Source organism: Rhinolophus sinicus, chromosome 1 (genome assembly GCF_057876585.1).
Source record: "Rhinolophus sinicus isolate RSI-liver-muscle chromosome 1, RSI-T2T, whole genome shotgun sequence".
Taxonomy (NCBI): domain Eukaryota; kingdom Metazoa; phylum Chordata; class Mammalia; order Chiroptera; family Rhinolophidae; genus Rhinolophus; species Rhinolophus sinicus.
In genome coordinates this window covers 33,510,166-33,527,553 of record NC_142501.1, presented here as the reverse complement: position 1 = coordinate 33,527,553, position 17,388 = coordinate 33,510,166, and the positions used below count along the sequence as shown (strand labels likewise).

Below are 17,388 nucleotides of genomic sequence, written 5' to 3'. Positions count from 1 at the left end.
TTTCTTGATTTTCACTGCCATCACCTCAGTTCTAGTCTCTGTGACCACTTGCCTGAAATATTCCATAAACCTCCTTGCTGTCCTGCTTGCTTCCGTTCTTATCTCCTTTCCAATCCATTCTTCAACTTGTGGTCAAAGGGATCACTCAAAAAGATTATTCAGATCACATGACTCAAAACCTTTAAATGGTTTCTCATTCTTGGAATAAAATGTCTTATCACGTTGTATATATTATCACAGTATATATAAGGAGGTATGTTTTTAGTTTTGTGCTTTTGGCATATTATTAAGGAGCATGATCAGCTGTGGCTTAGATATTGCCAAGTAGTGAGACAAACACCGCTAGTTTTCTTATGGTTCTTCCTGGAGTTTTGGGTTTATTTGGAGAATTACTGTTTGACAAAATTAAAGCACTCTTTAGTCACTAATTTGGTGCTACTAAAACATGATTTATTTCTGTACTTTAAAAACCAGCTGTGATAATTAAATTTTGGTTTTTCCTGTTTAGTAAAATAACTTTATATCTGTTTGAAAGATAGTTAAGTAATAATGATTTATCCTTGTTAAATCTCTGATCACTCTCTGCTTTGTTGTTTGAACTGAATGATTTCCGATCTTATTTTTTCTTTGATTAAAGTTAAAGTTGCTTAATACCTCAAGAAAAAGAAACTAAAAAAACATACAAAATTACTAATTTAGTTCTTAAACATTAATTGATTATCCCACAGGTGTGATTTTAAGACACAAAAGGAGTTATATGGGAAGGAAGAGTCATTCTTTAAAGTTATAAATACTTCCAGTATGACTGATGATAACACGAAGAGCAGGCAACATTTACTCTTATGACCTGGGTCACTTACAGTAAGGGAGACTTTTTCTGTGAAAGTCTGGCAATATGTTTTAAACACTCTTTTGGTGGCTCTTCAAGATTACTTCTATCCTCTTCAGAATCAAATTTTATATACTCCCACTCAGTAGCTGGAAAGTCAATCTGAAATAAAGAAATGGTTTGCCATGTACTGAAGGCCTCAGAAATGCATTATTAATTCAATAATCTCCATTTTAGATTTGTAGAAACTAAAGAAAAATTCCTATGCTTTCTGTGCTATTTATTACTTAAAAATAAGTTTCAAAAGAATCATTAGGCTTTGGACTTGGTATTTAAGTATAGATAGTATTTAGCAAGTTCTTAATTATTTATGTAATTGACATAAATTAGTAATCTATAATATTGTCTGAGGAAAACTAAAAAAATAACAATATTATATAAACTTTTCATGAAGTTAAATATATTGTTTTTGTTTAATGTTGAAATTATAACCTTTCTATATTTTACAAATGAAATGTCATTCTATTATTAAATGATGAAAATTATAGATGATAATTATACTTTTTTGTGTAACCACTTGGAAAAATAAAAAGAGTTACTCTATGTTGGTCTTCATGAAAGTCTGTGAACCATTTTGTAGACATGAGAATGAAATCTTCTCTGGTAAAGACCTGTTTTGCAAGTATATAAGCAATGGAATATTTTTTCATTGACTGTATAGTTCAGATTTATAGACAGAGATGAAAAAAGGTATATTTTCCCCCCCTGGCTTAGTGTGCTTTCAATTAAACCACGTTTTAGTAAATAAAATAACAGTTAACAGCAAATGCACTTTTAAACTAGATAAATGAGCTAAATATTCTAGTGCTCCATATATTTGCTTAAGGTTATCATACTTTTTTTTTCATTTTCATAGTAGAAAATATACAGAACTTATTTTCTCTGCTGAATTACATTAGGTTGTGATCTCAGAGAAAATTGAGGAACATTATGAGGTAGACTTTGTGAGTTACAGTTTGAAACACAGTTTAATTTATTTAGTTCTTATTTATGGGAAAAAGTTATAGCAATTTCATTTTGTAACCTCTAAAATTTGGTGCAGTATTTGTTTTTGGCATAATTTTTGTTATCAGTAATAAGCTGTTGCCTCCCACAACATCACTGATAATGGAAGAGAAGCACATAATAAAATGTTAGGTAAAGTAAAATATTTTGGGTGATTGAGTAGGAAAGAGCTGTGGTTTAAGGAGAAGACCCACTTACCTAAAAGAAAGAATTGAACATTGTGGTGTTCGGATTCTGATAAGTGGACCAAAGTGTTAAATTTAGAAATATATGTGGGTTGGGTTATTGTAGTGATCAGAAGTATGGACACATCATGAATTTTACAAATACTGTAGTCCAGGTACTGTGCTAGATGCTGGGAATGAAACACTGTCAATGTCCTCAGAAATCTCCCAGGCAGTGAAAAAGAAATATAATGTAAATGTGTTGATAAAAACCTTATTGATTATTATGTGACTACAAAGCAAGGGTACTTAACCCTGCTTGGGATGGAAAGAGAGGAAGGGGTAAGTAAGAGATACTTAGTTGAGAGTCTGTGGATTCTAAAAGATGAATATCAATTACATAAAGTCAAGGGAGGGGTGGGCAGTAGATGGCAAAGGAGAAAAGGAAGGGACATTGCAGGCAGGGAACAGTACTCATAAATACACTTAGAGTAAAAGCAGGACAGTGCAAGCCAGAAGCTACATTTTCCAAGTTGCTGGAGCATGAAGTGTCAGGCAAAGAGTGGCAAGGGAAGCACTGGGAGGGAGTCATGCTCTAAGAGCTTGGACTTAATTCTCTAGTTAGTGTGAGATACTGAAGAGTATCTATTAGTAGGAGAGGGGCAGGTTCAGATTTAAGTTTTGGAATGATCATACTTGTGGATTTTGGAAGACAGCATGACAAAACTAAAGGCAATAAAACCAACTAAACTGTTGTAACCTAGAACAGATGATGTGGGGAATTGAGAGGATACACTTTTGGAATATGTGGATGATTAATTGGCAGGATCAAGTGTGAACTGAATAAGAGTAGGGAGAAAGAGGAAGGAGGCAACTAAAACATAGGTGTATGTGGGGTCATGGACCAAGTTAAATAATTCAGGGGATAAGAGCAATGTTGAGAGGAAGCTGAGCTCAGTCTGGGATATGTTGTCTTTGAAACTATCTATAGGGTATCAGGTGGGAGTTTCAACAGGTATGTGGCTATGTTTGTCTGAAGCTTCTGATGCGAAGGAATATGAATTAGAGATCCAGACTCAGAAGTGAACTTGTATAGACACAGTCAATAAAAATGTTGAAATGAATGAGGTCCAGCAATTTCACTGCTAGATACACACACACACACACACACACACACACACACACATATAATAAAAACATATGGTCTATAACTCCATTTTAATAATGGAAGTTGTGAGGAATCAATTTACAGAAAATTTGGATAGAATTTATTTATTTTACAAAGTAGAATAGTTGTGCAGCCATGAAATGTATACTGAAGTATTGATGTGAAAGGATGCACAGAAATCTATTAAGTGATGAAATCATGTTACAAAACATTTTATACAAAGCAATTTCTTAGTGTAAAATACCCTGTATGTGTGTTGTATATGTGCGTGCATGCACATGCGCACACACACACTCACTCATACACATAATTGTAGGAAAATAACTATAAAAATACATATCAACATGCTAATAATAACTTTCTCTTTACCCTCATCAAATATATGGTGATGGAAGGAGAACTGACTCTGGGTGGTAAACACACAATGGTATTTATAGATGATGTAATACAGAATTGTACACCTGAAACCTATGTAACTTTACTAACAATTGTCACTCCAATAAACTTTAATTTAAAAAAATAATAATAGCTTTCTCCAGTAGGTAGAAATAACAGTGGTTTTCCCTTCCTTTTATTTTTTAAGTCTATATTTTTATGGTAAACATATATGATTAAAATAAATGTCAAGTATGTGCAAAAAAAAACCATGTCTACACATAAACTTGTACACCAATGTTCATAACAGTGCTATTTTTGATAGCAAAAAGGTGAAAACAATCTAAATGCACATTGACTAATGAATGGATAAAGTATGGTATATCCATACAATGTAATGCTATTCAAAAAATGAGTGAATACTGATGTATTCTACATGGATGAACTTTGAAACATTATGCTAAATGGAAGAAGCCAGTCATAAAAGATCACATGTTGTATAATTCCACTTATATAAAATGTGCAGAATAGGTGAATCTATAGAAACATAAAGTAGATTAGTAGTTGTTTAGAGTTGAAGGAAATAGGAGAATAGAAGGTAATAGCTAAAGGTTATGAGATTTCTTTTTGAAATGTTAAAAATGCTCTAAAATCTATGATGGTGATAGTTGTACCTATTTGTGAAAATATTAAAAACCACTGAATTGGACACTTTAAATACAGGAATTGTATGGTCCATGAATTATATCACAATATAGCTTCTACATTTTTAAAAAATTAAATTTATTGGGGTGACATTGTTTAGTAAAATTACATATAAGTTTCAAGTGTACATTTCTATAATACATCTTCCGTCATCTATATGTTACATTATGTGTTCACCACCCAGAGTCAGTTCTCCTTCCATCACCATATACTTGATCCGCTTTTACCTCTTCTACCACCCCTTCGCCCCCCTTACCCTCTGGAAATGACTAAACTGTTTTTTAAGAAATTCTCCCAAGGAGAGCATGTATACTAAGAATAGCAGTGAGCAGCAGATGGAACCCTTGAGAGCTGTAAACAGTGAGGACTAGCATAAGGGGAGCCTGACAAGGAGACAGAGAAAGGATAATCAGAGAGAAGTGTGAGGAGAAACGTCAGGGAGCAGTAACACCAAAGCCAGCAGGGAAGAGTGTTTGTAATGGGGCAGAGATAGGGCCAAAAATCGCAGGGAGAGGGCGAGTCTGAAAACCACCACTGTATTTGGCAACCAGGAATTAGTGAGTTACTTGACAACAGTTAAGTGTGGTGAGGACATGTAAGCCAGAATATAATGAATGCAACATGAATACGGATGTAAGGAAGTAGAGACATATACTTCTCTACTTTAAGAGAAACATTAACTAAACAAGAGAAACTTTCACTAAAACAACTCTGTCTTAGTTCTTAAAATGGGATACAGCCACTCTACTAGATTCTATAAGGGGAGAGGCAGAAAGTTGAGGGAGACTCGGGTTGATGAAATCATGCAATAATCTGTCTCCTTTTCTGAACTCAATCTACTTCACTCTTATCCACTGCTTACAGTCAGCATGTCAGCCATTGACCTCCCCCAGAAATGATTGACTCGAAGGAATCAGGTTCTGTGACATATCTTATCTCCTGTCATATTGGATTGGCTACAGTATGGCAGTAACTGCCCATCTGATAAAGACAGTCAAAAAATTACAGACTTGAAAGAACTTGGACAGGCATCCTATAATCCTTTCATTGTATAGAGGAGAAAATAGAAGGTTAGGTGACTTGTTCACAGTCAGAAAGTTTTCTGTTAAAGAGCTAAGACTAAAATCTAGATTTCTGAATTCACAGTCTGATGTCTTTTTCTGAGACAGATGCTGACTCCTTAGTACAAACACTGGTTGAAGAACTTGCTTCTGATTTCCTTACCGTCTCATAATATTTATGTTGAAAAATTCTGCTCTAAATTTAGCTGTATATAATTAGAGTAATACTGGTTATTAAGGGTTTTAACTTTAATACTTTTATAACTCTTATTTTATATATTTCATCACCAATTAAAAATGTTCTGAGAAGTTTCCTGTTCTGTCTATACCATTTGAAATTATTTTGTACAAATCAAATGATCTAACTTTTTTTCACACTGTTGAATATTTACATGCACCTCCCTTTTGTAAGATACATTTAGTTATGGCTCCTGATGTCTACTTGGAAATCTATGCTGCTGTTGAATACTTGAAACTTTCCTTTAGATTCCACTTACCAGGATCTGAGTTCCTAAAGCAGCTTTTCCCCTTATCTGAGAAGAATCAAGGAGAGTCTCATCTGATAGTCTTCCTTACTTCTCCCACACCCATCACTGTCACTAAAGAGCCTTATAATCATGAATTTATATCCACAAACTCTGGCAGTGATCAGACTTGGAAGGTTTTTGTTAAGCTGAGGTGGTTTGTGTCTGGCAAGGAATAGTCTGAGAAAAGGTACATTCATCCTCTTAAAGAAAGATAGTCTTCTTGTTACAACGGGACATATACTAATCAGTACGCCATCAATTGTTGAGTGTCTATGATTGTGCCAAGGTCTAACCTGAACAACTACTCTTTTTGATCATTGCGTCTGTAGATTAGAAGTGGATCTTTGGCTATCATTTGGTGGGAGCTTCCACCCCCTTCAGAGTGGAAGTCACATTTTTATTAGTATTAATTTGGTCTTCTATTTTCAATATGTTGTTCATCTTGCTAACCTTTGTCCTTCACCCCAAACCTGGAAATTTAAGAGCCTAGAGACTCCATTAGCTTCCTCTAGAGCATCAGTCCTTACCTGAGGGTAATTTTATCCCTTGAGGACATGTGACAATTCTTGGAGGCATGTTTATCAGAACGGGGGAGGTGCTACTGGCATCTAGTGAGTAGCAAAAGATGCTGCTAAATATCCTACAATGCACATATCAGCCCCACAAAAAAGAATTATCTGGTCCAAAAGGTCAATAGTGTCCAGATTGAGAAATCCTTTTCTAGAGTGCTACCCAGATAGCAGTTTCCAGTTTCCTATGGGGATGGAAAGTCCATATTCCCTGCATTCCCATATGTGAGAATGGCCATACTTCAGGTATTTGACCAATGTGATCATTTGCAATCATGAACAAATAAGGAGCTCTCAGCAGTGAGAACTGAAGCCTGGAATCATTAACCAATGATTTCATTCATGATCACAAATCACAGAAAGTAGAGAGACTTTAAGAGAAAAAGAAAGTATAATAGATTTTGTTGGCAGTTTCTCTACCATTATTCAACTAATTGTTAGTCATTTAGAAAATGTACAATAAAAAGAGATTTTTAAGGAACATAACCCAATGCAGAAGCAGGTGTGAATAAGGTACCAAGGTCATATATACCAATGACTGTTTTTAGACAATGGAAAAAAATAAATGCGCATAATGAGTTTACTGATGGCAACACTCCATCCCTCTCCTTCATAATTGTGTTGGATGGAAAATAGCTTGAAATTGCTATAACATAAACTGGGAGAAAAGTACTTTGAGAGTACTGAATTGAAGATAAAAGCTATAGAGATTTTACAAATCCCAGTGGCTGGAGGAAGACAAGACTATTAAAATGTGTGATCCTGGAAGAAAATTGTTTCTGTAATTGACAACAAGCTACTTATCAACCAATACTAGCCATGCGTACTTTAATCTCATAGCCTGGCACTTACCTGCAGGGTCACTGGGGATAGCTGACTTACATCCCACACTCCTGGAGCTATCATTTCAATGGGAGGCTCACTCTGTGATGTTATGCTGAAGAGCATAGACCCAACAATGGATTTGCTGCAAGACAACACATACAGACATACAGGAGTAAGTTCATGAGGGAAACTGTCATTATCTATAAATGTTTTCTTTTGGAATATAAACATACTTAGCTATCTCAGTGGCTTCATTCAGTAGCAAGAAGAGAAATACAATATCCCATAAATCTAGATACTGGTTAATAGTTCATTTCTAATACATCACATGCATGGCTGTGTTTATAGATGTCTACAATCATTTTCGACATGACAAAATTGTTTCCACAATGGTTTGTAACAGGTAACATTTATTGTTAATTTCCAACAATGTTGCTACAAGATAGAACAAAGAATCTCAAATTTATATTCTTGGAGTTATGACTGCCTTAAGTCAATAAAGATATTAACTCTTTACAATATTGTCTCCCTCCCCGCCCCCCCACATAGTGATTAAATTCCCTGGGCATCTTTAAAGATGTGAGTTCTAAATTAAAAAAATAAAAAGATTTAAATGAGCATATGATCGACAGAATCAAAATAATTTTGGGATTTTACAGAGGAAATGCTTCTTTATGCATAAATAGAAGGATTATTCATATTCTGAATCTTTGAAAATATATTGTAAATTACCATAGTAAACGTGTGTGCATACAGGAAAGACTTTAAGCAGGAAGAACTCATGGATGGTTTTAACAGCTTAGGTAACATCCAAATCCACAGATCTTTATAGGAATTGAAAAAGAAGCCATAACTTGTTGTATATATGAATTAGATTTTTGGTGAATTGTTCCAATGATCACTGAGAACAGTCTTTGATTTTAACATACCAAATTAAAAAAAGTGTAGAACTGAAAGTCAACAAAATTAAATTTAAGTTTATAAGGAACTTTCAAGCATCAGGGGAGACGTTTGGGAAACAACACAGAATTCTGTCTTGCCATTTAACAGACACTATACAAAATATGATGATTAACATCCAGCAAATAAAGCTTTCTTTAAATCTTTAGTTTTTCTGAGGGCTGCCTTCTTTATTTTCTACATCTAAAGCTATTGTTAGAAAATATCTGACCAAAGAAGTATAATGTATAAACATTATTGGACAGATTTCTTACATGACCCAATAATATTCTCCTCGCAGAATGAATTTTGAGTCTTCTTATCCTTCTGTTCCATCTCTTCCTCATCTGGAGAAACTTGTGTTTTTTGTTTGTTTGTTTGTTTTGTTTTGTTTTGTTTTGGTATTATAATACCAGAGGGTCAGTATTGGCAAGCTAAAAATAAGCTTACTGGGGTAAAGATTATAAAATTATTAATGTGTTTTCCCCTTTTGCCTTTTGGAATATATAACCTACGCCAACATGGTCTAAAGTATCCATGTGCTTGGGAGAAGTTTTGGATTACTTTCAGTCAGAATGCAAAAAGGAGAAGGTTTGACACCAAACTTGGAGATGTTAATGTTCTCCTCAGCATTCATAAAAAAAAAATATTCTTGTCCATGGTAAAGGGTCAACAGAAGTGAGGATGTGGCATATTGGATGGAGAATGTCACAAAGAAAAGGCCACCACTTTCTGGCTATTTGGGATGGTGGGAAACAGAAGACAGAGAAAGAGGGAACTAAGCATGGCAGACATAGATGTCCCAATTTCCCCCTCTTCTGGAATGCAGATGGACAGAGTTAGATAAGTGAGTACAGCTTATGCTGAAGGCAGAGGGTCATCCTTTTTGCACTCCGTATTTCAGATCCTGGAAGGAAATCACCTTTTGAGCTGCCCCTGTACCAACTTCTGGCATGACCTTAAACTTGGGGCCATGTGGCAAATAGGCAGAAGGAACTCCTGAGTGTAGCTTTGTTGGACCTTCTTTGGCTTCTATATATAAAAGATGTGATCTAGAAACAGCTAAAGATACCTGAGTGAAGGGGTTTCCAGAAGGGGTCACGTCGTGGGGGTAAGGGTCCTCTGTGATAGAGCAGGTTTAAGATGCTGAGGTCATATGGGATTCTCAGGTAAACCTCAGATGGATCTATGGTACCTGCAAGAACTCACTTCTCCCAGTCAGTAAGCCCTGATCAAGCTGGTAGAACACCAATCACAAGTTAAACTAGTTATCACGAGCAGCCACCAGCTTAAAAAGTGCCATTGATTTGAAAATCAGAAGTCACCATGACAAAGAATCTGTTTATTTTCTGATCCAGATATCCTCTTAGGAAGAGAATCAGGGTGTCAGGAGGATAACTGAATGGCTAAACATTTTATCCAAAAGAGACAGCATACTTCTAAAAGAAGTATTTAAATTACTGACTTGACTAGTTATTTTGTCATCGATGGAAAGTTTTTCCTCCTTATTAGTTGCAGGGTGGATGTCATGAGGAAAATTGTGACATATTAATTGCATTTTTCTTTGCATCTACGTTATGTAATGAGTTATATTTATGGCCTTCTATGTCTTGGCCATGCTTCATTCTGAAAACTGAGTGATCTAAGCTGATTGCTACAGAGGATGAGGTGACTCAAGAATAACTGTCAGTATCTGTCATTTCTCGCCTTGGATACCGTCTGGATCAACAGTCACCATGGCCTTAACCCTGACACACAGAGGGCAGAATGAAGTCAGAACACTTGAATGAAGTATGTGTATAAGAGGATGCATCAGGCAAAAAGGCATAGGGAGAATAAACTGCTAGCTGTCCAACTAACTAAGGCTGCTATAATATATACTTTAAGGCAATCCAAGGAGGAAAGGAGGTTTGGCACCATTCTTCAGGTTCTCTGTGTGCTTGGTACCAGCTCACTTACTTTCTGATAATAGACTGCACCTAAACACCTTTTTAGATATTGCAAGCAGGGCGGAGAGAATAAATTTCCATAGACTTCCGTACATAGAAAATATGAGGATGATGATTTGTGGAATTAAGATTAAAAGAGTGTTGATGGTCTCCCCAAGAGATTGTTCATTCAGGGTTGAGGATCTCTGTATTTTAGGAATTTATCCCACTTTAGAAATGCGAAGTAACTACCATACCACACTATTGGTTTTGAATTTGAGTAGGAAAGGGAGGTCATAAAAGTTGTTGAGGTAAGAATAACACTTTCTTATTGCAGTGAGGAGGCATTGTGAATACAGTACAGATGCAGTGAAAGTGCTGTCTGCAAAAGAGAGGATTATAAAACTTCTGTGGGCAAAATTTTGCTTTTGAACTTGTGACTTATTTTTCATAGGCCTGAAGGTGAGTTTGTGTGCTTGAAAATGTCAGTTTATTTTTATTGTGGACATTCTTGATGCAGCCATAACTGATACATATGAGTTTAGTCACCACTTGTTCTTCTGAAACTGACTTCTGGAAATCATGATGAAATAGGGGGCCTATATACTGCATACTTTCAGGTGGTATATACTTTGGAAAAAATAAAAACATTAGTGCTTATTACAACTCTCCGTGGCTAGGTATGGGCAATTCAAACTGCAATAAATAACAGATTCAATGCCAAATGATTATGGGCAAGGATCATTCTGTGAAAGAAAATTATATTAAGTGGCCTATTTAATCTGGAAATATCAGCATCAAATGAATTGAGTTAGAATCTCTGTAGCTTGGAACAATGAGCAGCACAGTGGGAGTCATAACATCTCCCCAGCTGCCCCAATGATGGACTTCTGATTTCTCAAAAAGAATTGAATTTCTTTAAATTGTCTTACCCAGGAGAGAGGCAGATTTGCTGATTTTCATGAGAAATGGTGTTTTGGAAATGTATTTAGAAATGCTTTTTGAAGTGTTCTTTGAAATAAGTTATGTGCTCTGATGTGATGTCTCATCATCCACAACTGTGACACTTTCCTTTAGGAAAACACCACCTCGCCTATGATTTAGTCCCAAATGGCATTACTTAAAGATGACCACTGTCTATGATCACTTGCATGTAAAATGTTTACCAGGGGTGAGTGATATATGACAAAACAACATGGACACAGTACTTTTACTAGTATAATCATCTAAAAAAAGATCTCAAAGGTTAGTTTGAAAGACAAAAATGTTCCAAACATATTACACATTTAACATTTATTGATTTCCTATTACGTACAAAGTAGTGCGTCAGATGATAGAAAGGAATGAAATGGATGAAATTTTTTCAGTGAATAGCTAGAAATATTATACAAACATGCTAGATTAGATCTCATTTGAAACTTTAAAGAATACTCTTGGCTCATAATTTCTCTCTTTCAATAGTTTGAATATATGGTTCCACTCCCTCCTGGCTTGCAGAGTTTCTGCTGAGAAATCTGATGATAATCTAGTGGGCTTTCCTTTGTAGGTTACCGTCTTCTTTTCCCTGGCTGCCTTGAGGATTCTTTCTTTGTCATGGATTTTAGACAGCTTCAATACAATGTGCCTTGGAGAAGGCCTGTTGGGGTTGAGGTAATTAGGTGTTCTATTTGCTTCTTGGATTCGAGGAACTAGTTCTTTCCACAAGTTTGGGGAGTTCTCATCGACTATTTGTTTGAATATATTCTCTGTTCCCTTCTCTCTTTCTTCTCCTTCTGGTATGCCCATTATTCTTATGTTGCTCTTTCTGATGGAGTCAGAAAGTTCTTGTAGAGTTCTTTCATTTCTTTTAAGTCTCAAGTCTCTATCTTCTTCCATCTGTGTCATTTCCAGGTTTCTGTCTTTGATGTCACTGGTTCTTTCCTCCATCTGGTCAACCTAAGCTGGTTATTTCATTCTTAATTTCTTCTATTGCATTCTTAACCTCCAGAAATTCTATTTGGTTCTTTTTAAAATTTTCAATCTCTTTCATAAAATGCTCATGTTGTTCTTTGATTGTGTTTCTGAGTTCATTAAACTGTCTTTCTGTGTTTTCTTTCATCTCGTTGAGATTTTTCAGAACTGCAATCTTGAATTCTCTGTCATTCAAGTCACATATTTCCATACCTTTAAGTTCTTTTTCTGGAGACTTTTCACTTTCTTTCTGAGCTGTCTTGCTGCCTCGGTTATTCATGGCAATTACTGATGTATTATTTCTCTTCCTAGACATCTACAGGAGTGACTTCTGCAACAGGTTGATAGGAAGAGGTTTTTCTTTTGTTTTCCAGTACTTGTTGGTAGAATGTTTTATTTTCTCTCCGATTACAGCCTTTTTTCCTCTCTCACACTGTAGTGCTATGTTTTCTCTGCACTATTCCAGCTTCTTACACAATGGGGAGATTCCCTGGGAGACGGCTTCTCCACTGTTAATAGTTCACCTGGGTCACAGAGTGCAGTGTCCATGTGGGTATGCAGAGAGCTTTTGAAGTTCCAAAGCTCTTCCTGCACCAGATTCAGAGCCCGTGTGTTTCAGCAGTTCTGTTTACTCCTGCAGGGATCTGCCCAGATAGGTGGGGCCACGGGTGGGGTGAGTTGTGAGAGGTGGCCCAGAGCAATGGCGGCGACCACCACCACAGCTGGTCCTGCTTCCACAGCTCCCTCCCCTTTGTCAGAACTAGTTCGGCTGCAAATCTGTGTCTGCGGTCCACAGTTCTCAGAACAGCAAACATTATGTTCTTTTGATCTGACACTACTACTGTTCTGCTTCTAGCACTGGGCCGGTGGGGCCAGGGTGAGCTCTGGGAGGGTAGGGAGGGGGCCGCTAGTCTCAGTGCCTAAGGCATCCATTCTCTGCTCGGCAGTGAGGGCTTAAACCACCATTTTCAGCCTTCTTCCCTCAGTCTTTGCTCCGAGGTCTCTGCCATGAGCATTGGTTTCAGCCATGTGATATGCTGTCCCCTCAGCCCTGTGGGCCATAAATGGAGCCCTAGCAGTCCGAGTTCTTCCCTCTCACGCAGCTGCGATAGTTCCAAGAAGCAGGGAGCTCAGAGCACTGAGCTAGGTCTGCATCTTGTGCCCGTGTGGCTCCGTATCTGCTTTTCTCCCTTCCCTCCCCCCCGCTCGCGCGATTCGCCCACCTTTAGGTGAATTCAGTAGTTGGGCCTCTTCGTCTTGCCTGTCTGCTGTGCAGGGAGTCCTTTGTGGAGTTAGAGTTGTTCCATTTGTTGTAAATTCCAAGGGAGATTTCCAGAGGCTCACCTCACGCTGCCATTTTGATGACATCCCCAAATATTTCTTCTTGGCAATAAAAGGTCAGTAAAGGAGTTGCATTGCATAATTTTACTTCAGCCAGAATTCCATGATTTACATTGTTTCTAGATTGCAGTATTGAGCTAAATGATTTTGAAGTATTAAATGCAGAGAAGTTGGTTAGTTAGAGAAGGAAAATCAATAGTAATGGGTCATGCCAGTACTTTTTCATTATTGTAAATGACCCAGTGGACAAGTTGAACATGAGTCCTGTTCTCAAAGCCATTTCTACATTTTGCTTTTCAGTCTCACTTTCATTAGTCTTGATTTATATTGAGCTACCTCAATTTTAAGATAAAACATCTTCTTGATTTTCTCATTATGCCATATACTGCAAAATATTTAGTTCCAAGGAGGTTTTTACTGAGATGGGAACTTTATTAATTACACATTATATACTTACTCTTTTGGAAACAGTGGAAGACAAGTCCAGGCCAGTAATTCTGCATTGTTGGTTGCACAGATAATCCCAAACAGTTTTATAGTGAGCATGGATTCCCTCGGAAGTGACTTTAATTCAAGAGGAAAATTGATCCTAAAATAAAAGAAAGCAGATTATCTACCCAATTACAATGATATTTTCATAAATATTTCCTTATAGTATCATGCTACGTGATAAAATTATTTAAATATTTGAATTGATGCATCCTCTTGAACTTTTGTGTTTAATCTTACAAAAATGGGAATATAGCATAAATATGTGGAGTAATGAGACTGGTTACTAAATCAATGGAGATTGCTATAATTATAATTTTTACATGTAAGCTTATTTTTAAAAATTACAATAACTTGAGCATTTACTATTTGTAAGCACAGAGGAAAAAGTGGTTAACATTTTCTCAGAGAATGGGGGAAGGCAGGAAATAACTCGAAATGGGTCTTAAAGAGTAAGTTGGCTATAATCAGATGGAGATTTAGAAAACAATAGTCTGAGAAAAGTACATAGACAATTCACTTTATTCGTCACATAATCTAGAATGGTCTTTTTTTTTTTTTTTTTTTTTCCTCAAGTGAGTCTGGCTTCTTCATGTATAACTTCACTTATTAGTGAGATTTTCATGTCAAAAATGACAAAAATTCAATAAGTTACAGTGGATAGTTACTGCCAACCTTGATTCTCTCATTTTTATTAATAAAAATAAATTCATCTGGGCTAAGAATACATGCTTTCTAAATAGTTATTTATTCATTTCTTAAATACATATAGATTTTTAAAGCCAGAATAGTCTCACATTCACTGAGAAACCTTTTTGTAACTTTCTACATGGCTATTGAAAAATCAAAGGAATAAACTTTTAGATGAAAAAAAGGAAGACAAATACTGTAAGAAGCAATTCAATAAGTGAAGTCACATTGTTTCTTGTTATTCAAGCAGTTGGCACAGACCTGAAATTTTAACCATGTCTGTCCTACTCTACTACTGAAAAAAATGAATAAACATTAACTTTTTCTTAAACACATTTTTCTTCTATATGAGACAATTTTCCTAATATCAGAGTAAGTTTTTGATAGTAAAATGGGAGATTTAAAAGCTTACATCATTTAGAATTCTCCTACTAATACTGACATATAACAGTAGACCATTATACAGATTTTAACTTTTGTTTGAGTGAAACAGATTTTTAAACAGAATAATGACATGGCTTGACTTACATTTTGAGAAAAGTCCCTTTAGCTGCTGTGTAAGAAAGATTATAAAAGTCTAAGGGAAGTAGGGAGACCATTGCAAGGCTACTGTGGTAAAACAGGGGAGAGATGATGGTAGCCTAGATCAATGAAAATGATGAGAAGTAATATTCTGGGAATATTTTGAGGAGAGAGACAGTAGGATTTCGTGGACACATGGTTCTAGAGAAGGAGATTCTGGTTAAGAATTTGACCTGAACAATTGGAACTGGAAATGATCATCTGGAGTGGCTATCCATGCGTGGAACAAGTTTGGATGTAAGATCAAGAGTTTAGTCTTAGACATGTTGAGTTTGTGACTGATGCCTAGGGTGGCGATATAAATTTGGGAGTTATTGGCATATAGATGGCACTTAAAGCTACATGACTATAAGAAAAAACTAGAAGAGTAAGGATAGATACAACAGAGAAGAGGCTTAAGGGCTAAGATCATTATCAGTCTGGAAGAAGAAAAGAAGATGGAGGAGATAGTATGTCCAATGAGGGAGGAAGAAAGCTAAAAAAAATGTGGGAAGCAAGTGGACAGCATATTTCAAGATGGAGGGTGAGATCAACAGTGACGATTGTTCCTAATTGATTATATAAGATGAAAAATGAGAAACAAACATTAGATTTTGCTATGCATGTCACTGGTGACTCTAATGGGCAATTTCAGAGGAGCAGAGGTGATGAAAGCCTGACTGGAATATGTTTCAGAGCAGAGGAAAAAATTAAAGAAAGTAATTATAGAAAACTCTTTGGAAAGGTTTTGCTGCAAAGCAGAGAGAAAAACAAACAAACAAACAAAAAAAGGTAGCTGTTGATAGAAGAATGTAGTAGAGTTTTGTTTTGTTTTTTAACTTAAGATATGAGAACTATTTGTAGAATATAAATACTCTGCCTAAGATTTTATGTGTTGTAAGAAACAGTTGGAAATCACAGTGAAACATCAGCTTTGGAATCAGAGTGGGTCTGAGCACTAGTTCTGCCATTTATTGGTTGTGGAATCTGGGGCAAGTTAATTAATCTTTGTAAACATCAATATTCTGATCTGTAAAATGGAAATGACAATACCTGCTATGTATTTTTCTTGCTGAAATGAGATAATATACATTTGGGCTATACTGTGATGATTGGAATATAATAGGTAGTCAAAATCTATGCCATATATTATTAAACAACACAGTTTCTGTCCTTAAGTAAACAGTCCAGTAATTAAATGTATGATCAATTATAATGTAATGGCACGTATTAATAAAATATATGAAGAATGCTATAGGCACCTAGAAAATGGTAAATAAATATTTTTAATGGACATAATATAAAATGAAAATAATTTTGGATTGAGTAATTACTGGGAGTATCAAAGAAATTTTCACAAAGAAATATAACACTTGTGTGGTCTTGATGGAAGAGAAAAAATATATTAGTGTAGTTATTTTAACAACATGAATGATTTTCTATTTATTTTGATATTTTTTTTGAAATTGACTTTAGCTTTAGGTTTTTCTCTTGAATTGTTTAATTGATGGAACACAGCTGCTATTTGAAAGTGAATCTGTGTTTTTGAAACAACCAGGGATAAGTTTTAGTTAATTCAGAAATAATTTTAGTAATTGAGCTGGTTAATAACATTTTTGAGGAGTCACTAATAACATGGAATTCATTCATTTGCCCAGTAACACTTACTGGACTCTTATTCTGTCTGGTGCTGTGTTAGCTGCTAGAGATAGAATGAAACATTTTTTAAGTAAAAAACAAAAGATGTGTTTATCATTTAGCAGAAACGAACAGAAATATAAACAAACACATTCAATAATGGACCATACGGGAGTAGTTTGAGGTTTAAACCAATCAATGAACAAAAATGTGGCCAATTTTTTTGAATAAAACAGAAAGGGTTTATGGAGAAGGTGGAGGAGCATCTTGACATACAATTAGGTGTTCCCAAGGTGGGCAGTAAAGGCATTGTGCTCTTGACAGACTGTGGACCCTTAGAGTTGTAATTTCTTGATTCACATTTAGGGTAAGTAGATCAGATGCAGAGAGTGGCTGGGTACAGGGGCAGGAATGGGGCTAACTCCAGAGATAAAGGTTCAGAGATAGGCAGGGGTCAAACCACAGCGGGGCTTATGTGCTATGCTAAATGATTTTTACATTACCTTATAGAAATTGGGGAACCACTGAAGAATTTTACAAATAGAACTGATTCTGTGCAACGCA

General features: G+C 35.9%; 1 protein-coding gene across 2 annotated transcripts in view; it reads right to left on the bottom strand.

Annotated features, from left to right (window-relative positions):
• Positions 1–17,388, bottom strand: part of PIK3C2G (phosphatidylinositol-4-phosphate 3-kinase catalytic subunit type 2 gamma) — a 276,739-nt gene that overhangs the window by 177,012 nt on the left and 82,339 nt on the right. For both annotated transcript variants that reach the window (XM_088798218.1, XM_088798212.1), the window contains exons 15-17: positions 13,904–14,035; positions 7,316–7,430; positions 861–991 (exon numbers count right to left, since the gene is read on the bottom strand). In XM_088798218.1, the coding sequence (XP_088654344.1) occupies positions 861–991; positions 7,316–7,430; positions 13,904–14,035 (378 nt within the window). The remainder of the gene's footprint in view (positions 1–860; positions 992–7,315; positions 7,431–13,903; positions 14,036–17,388) is intronic.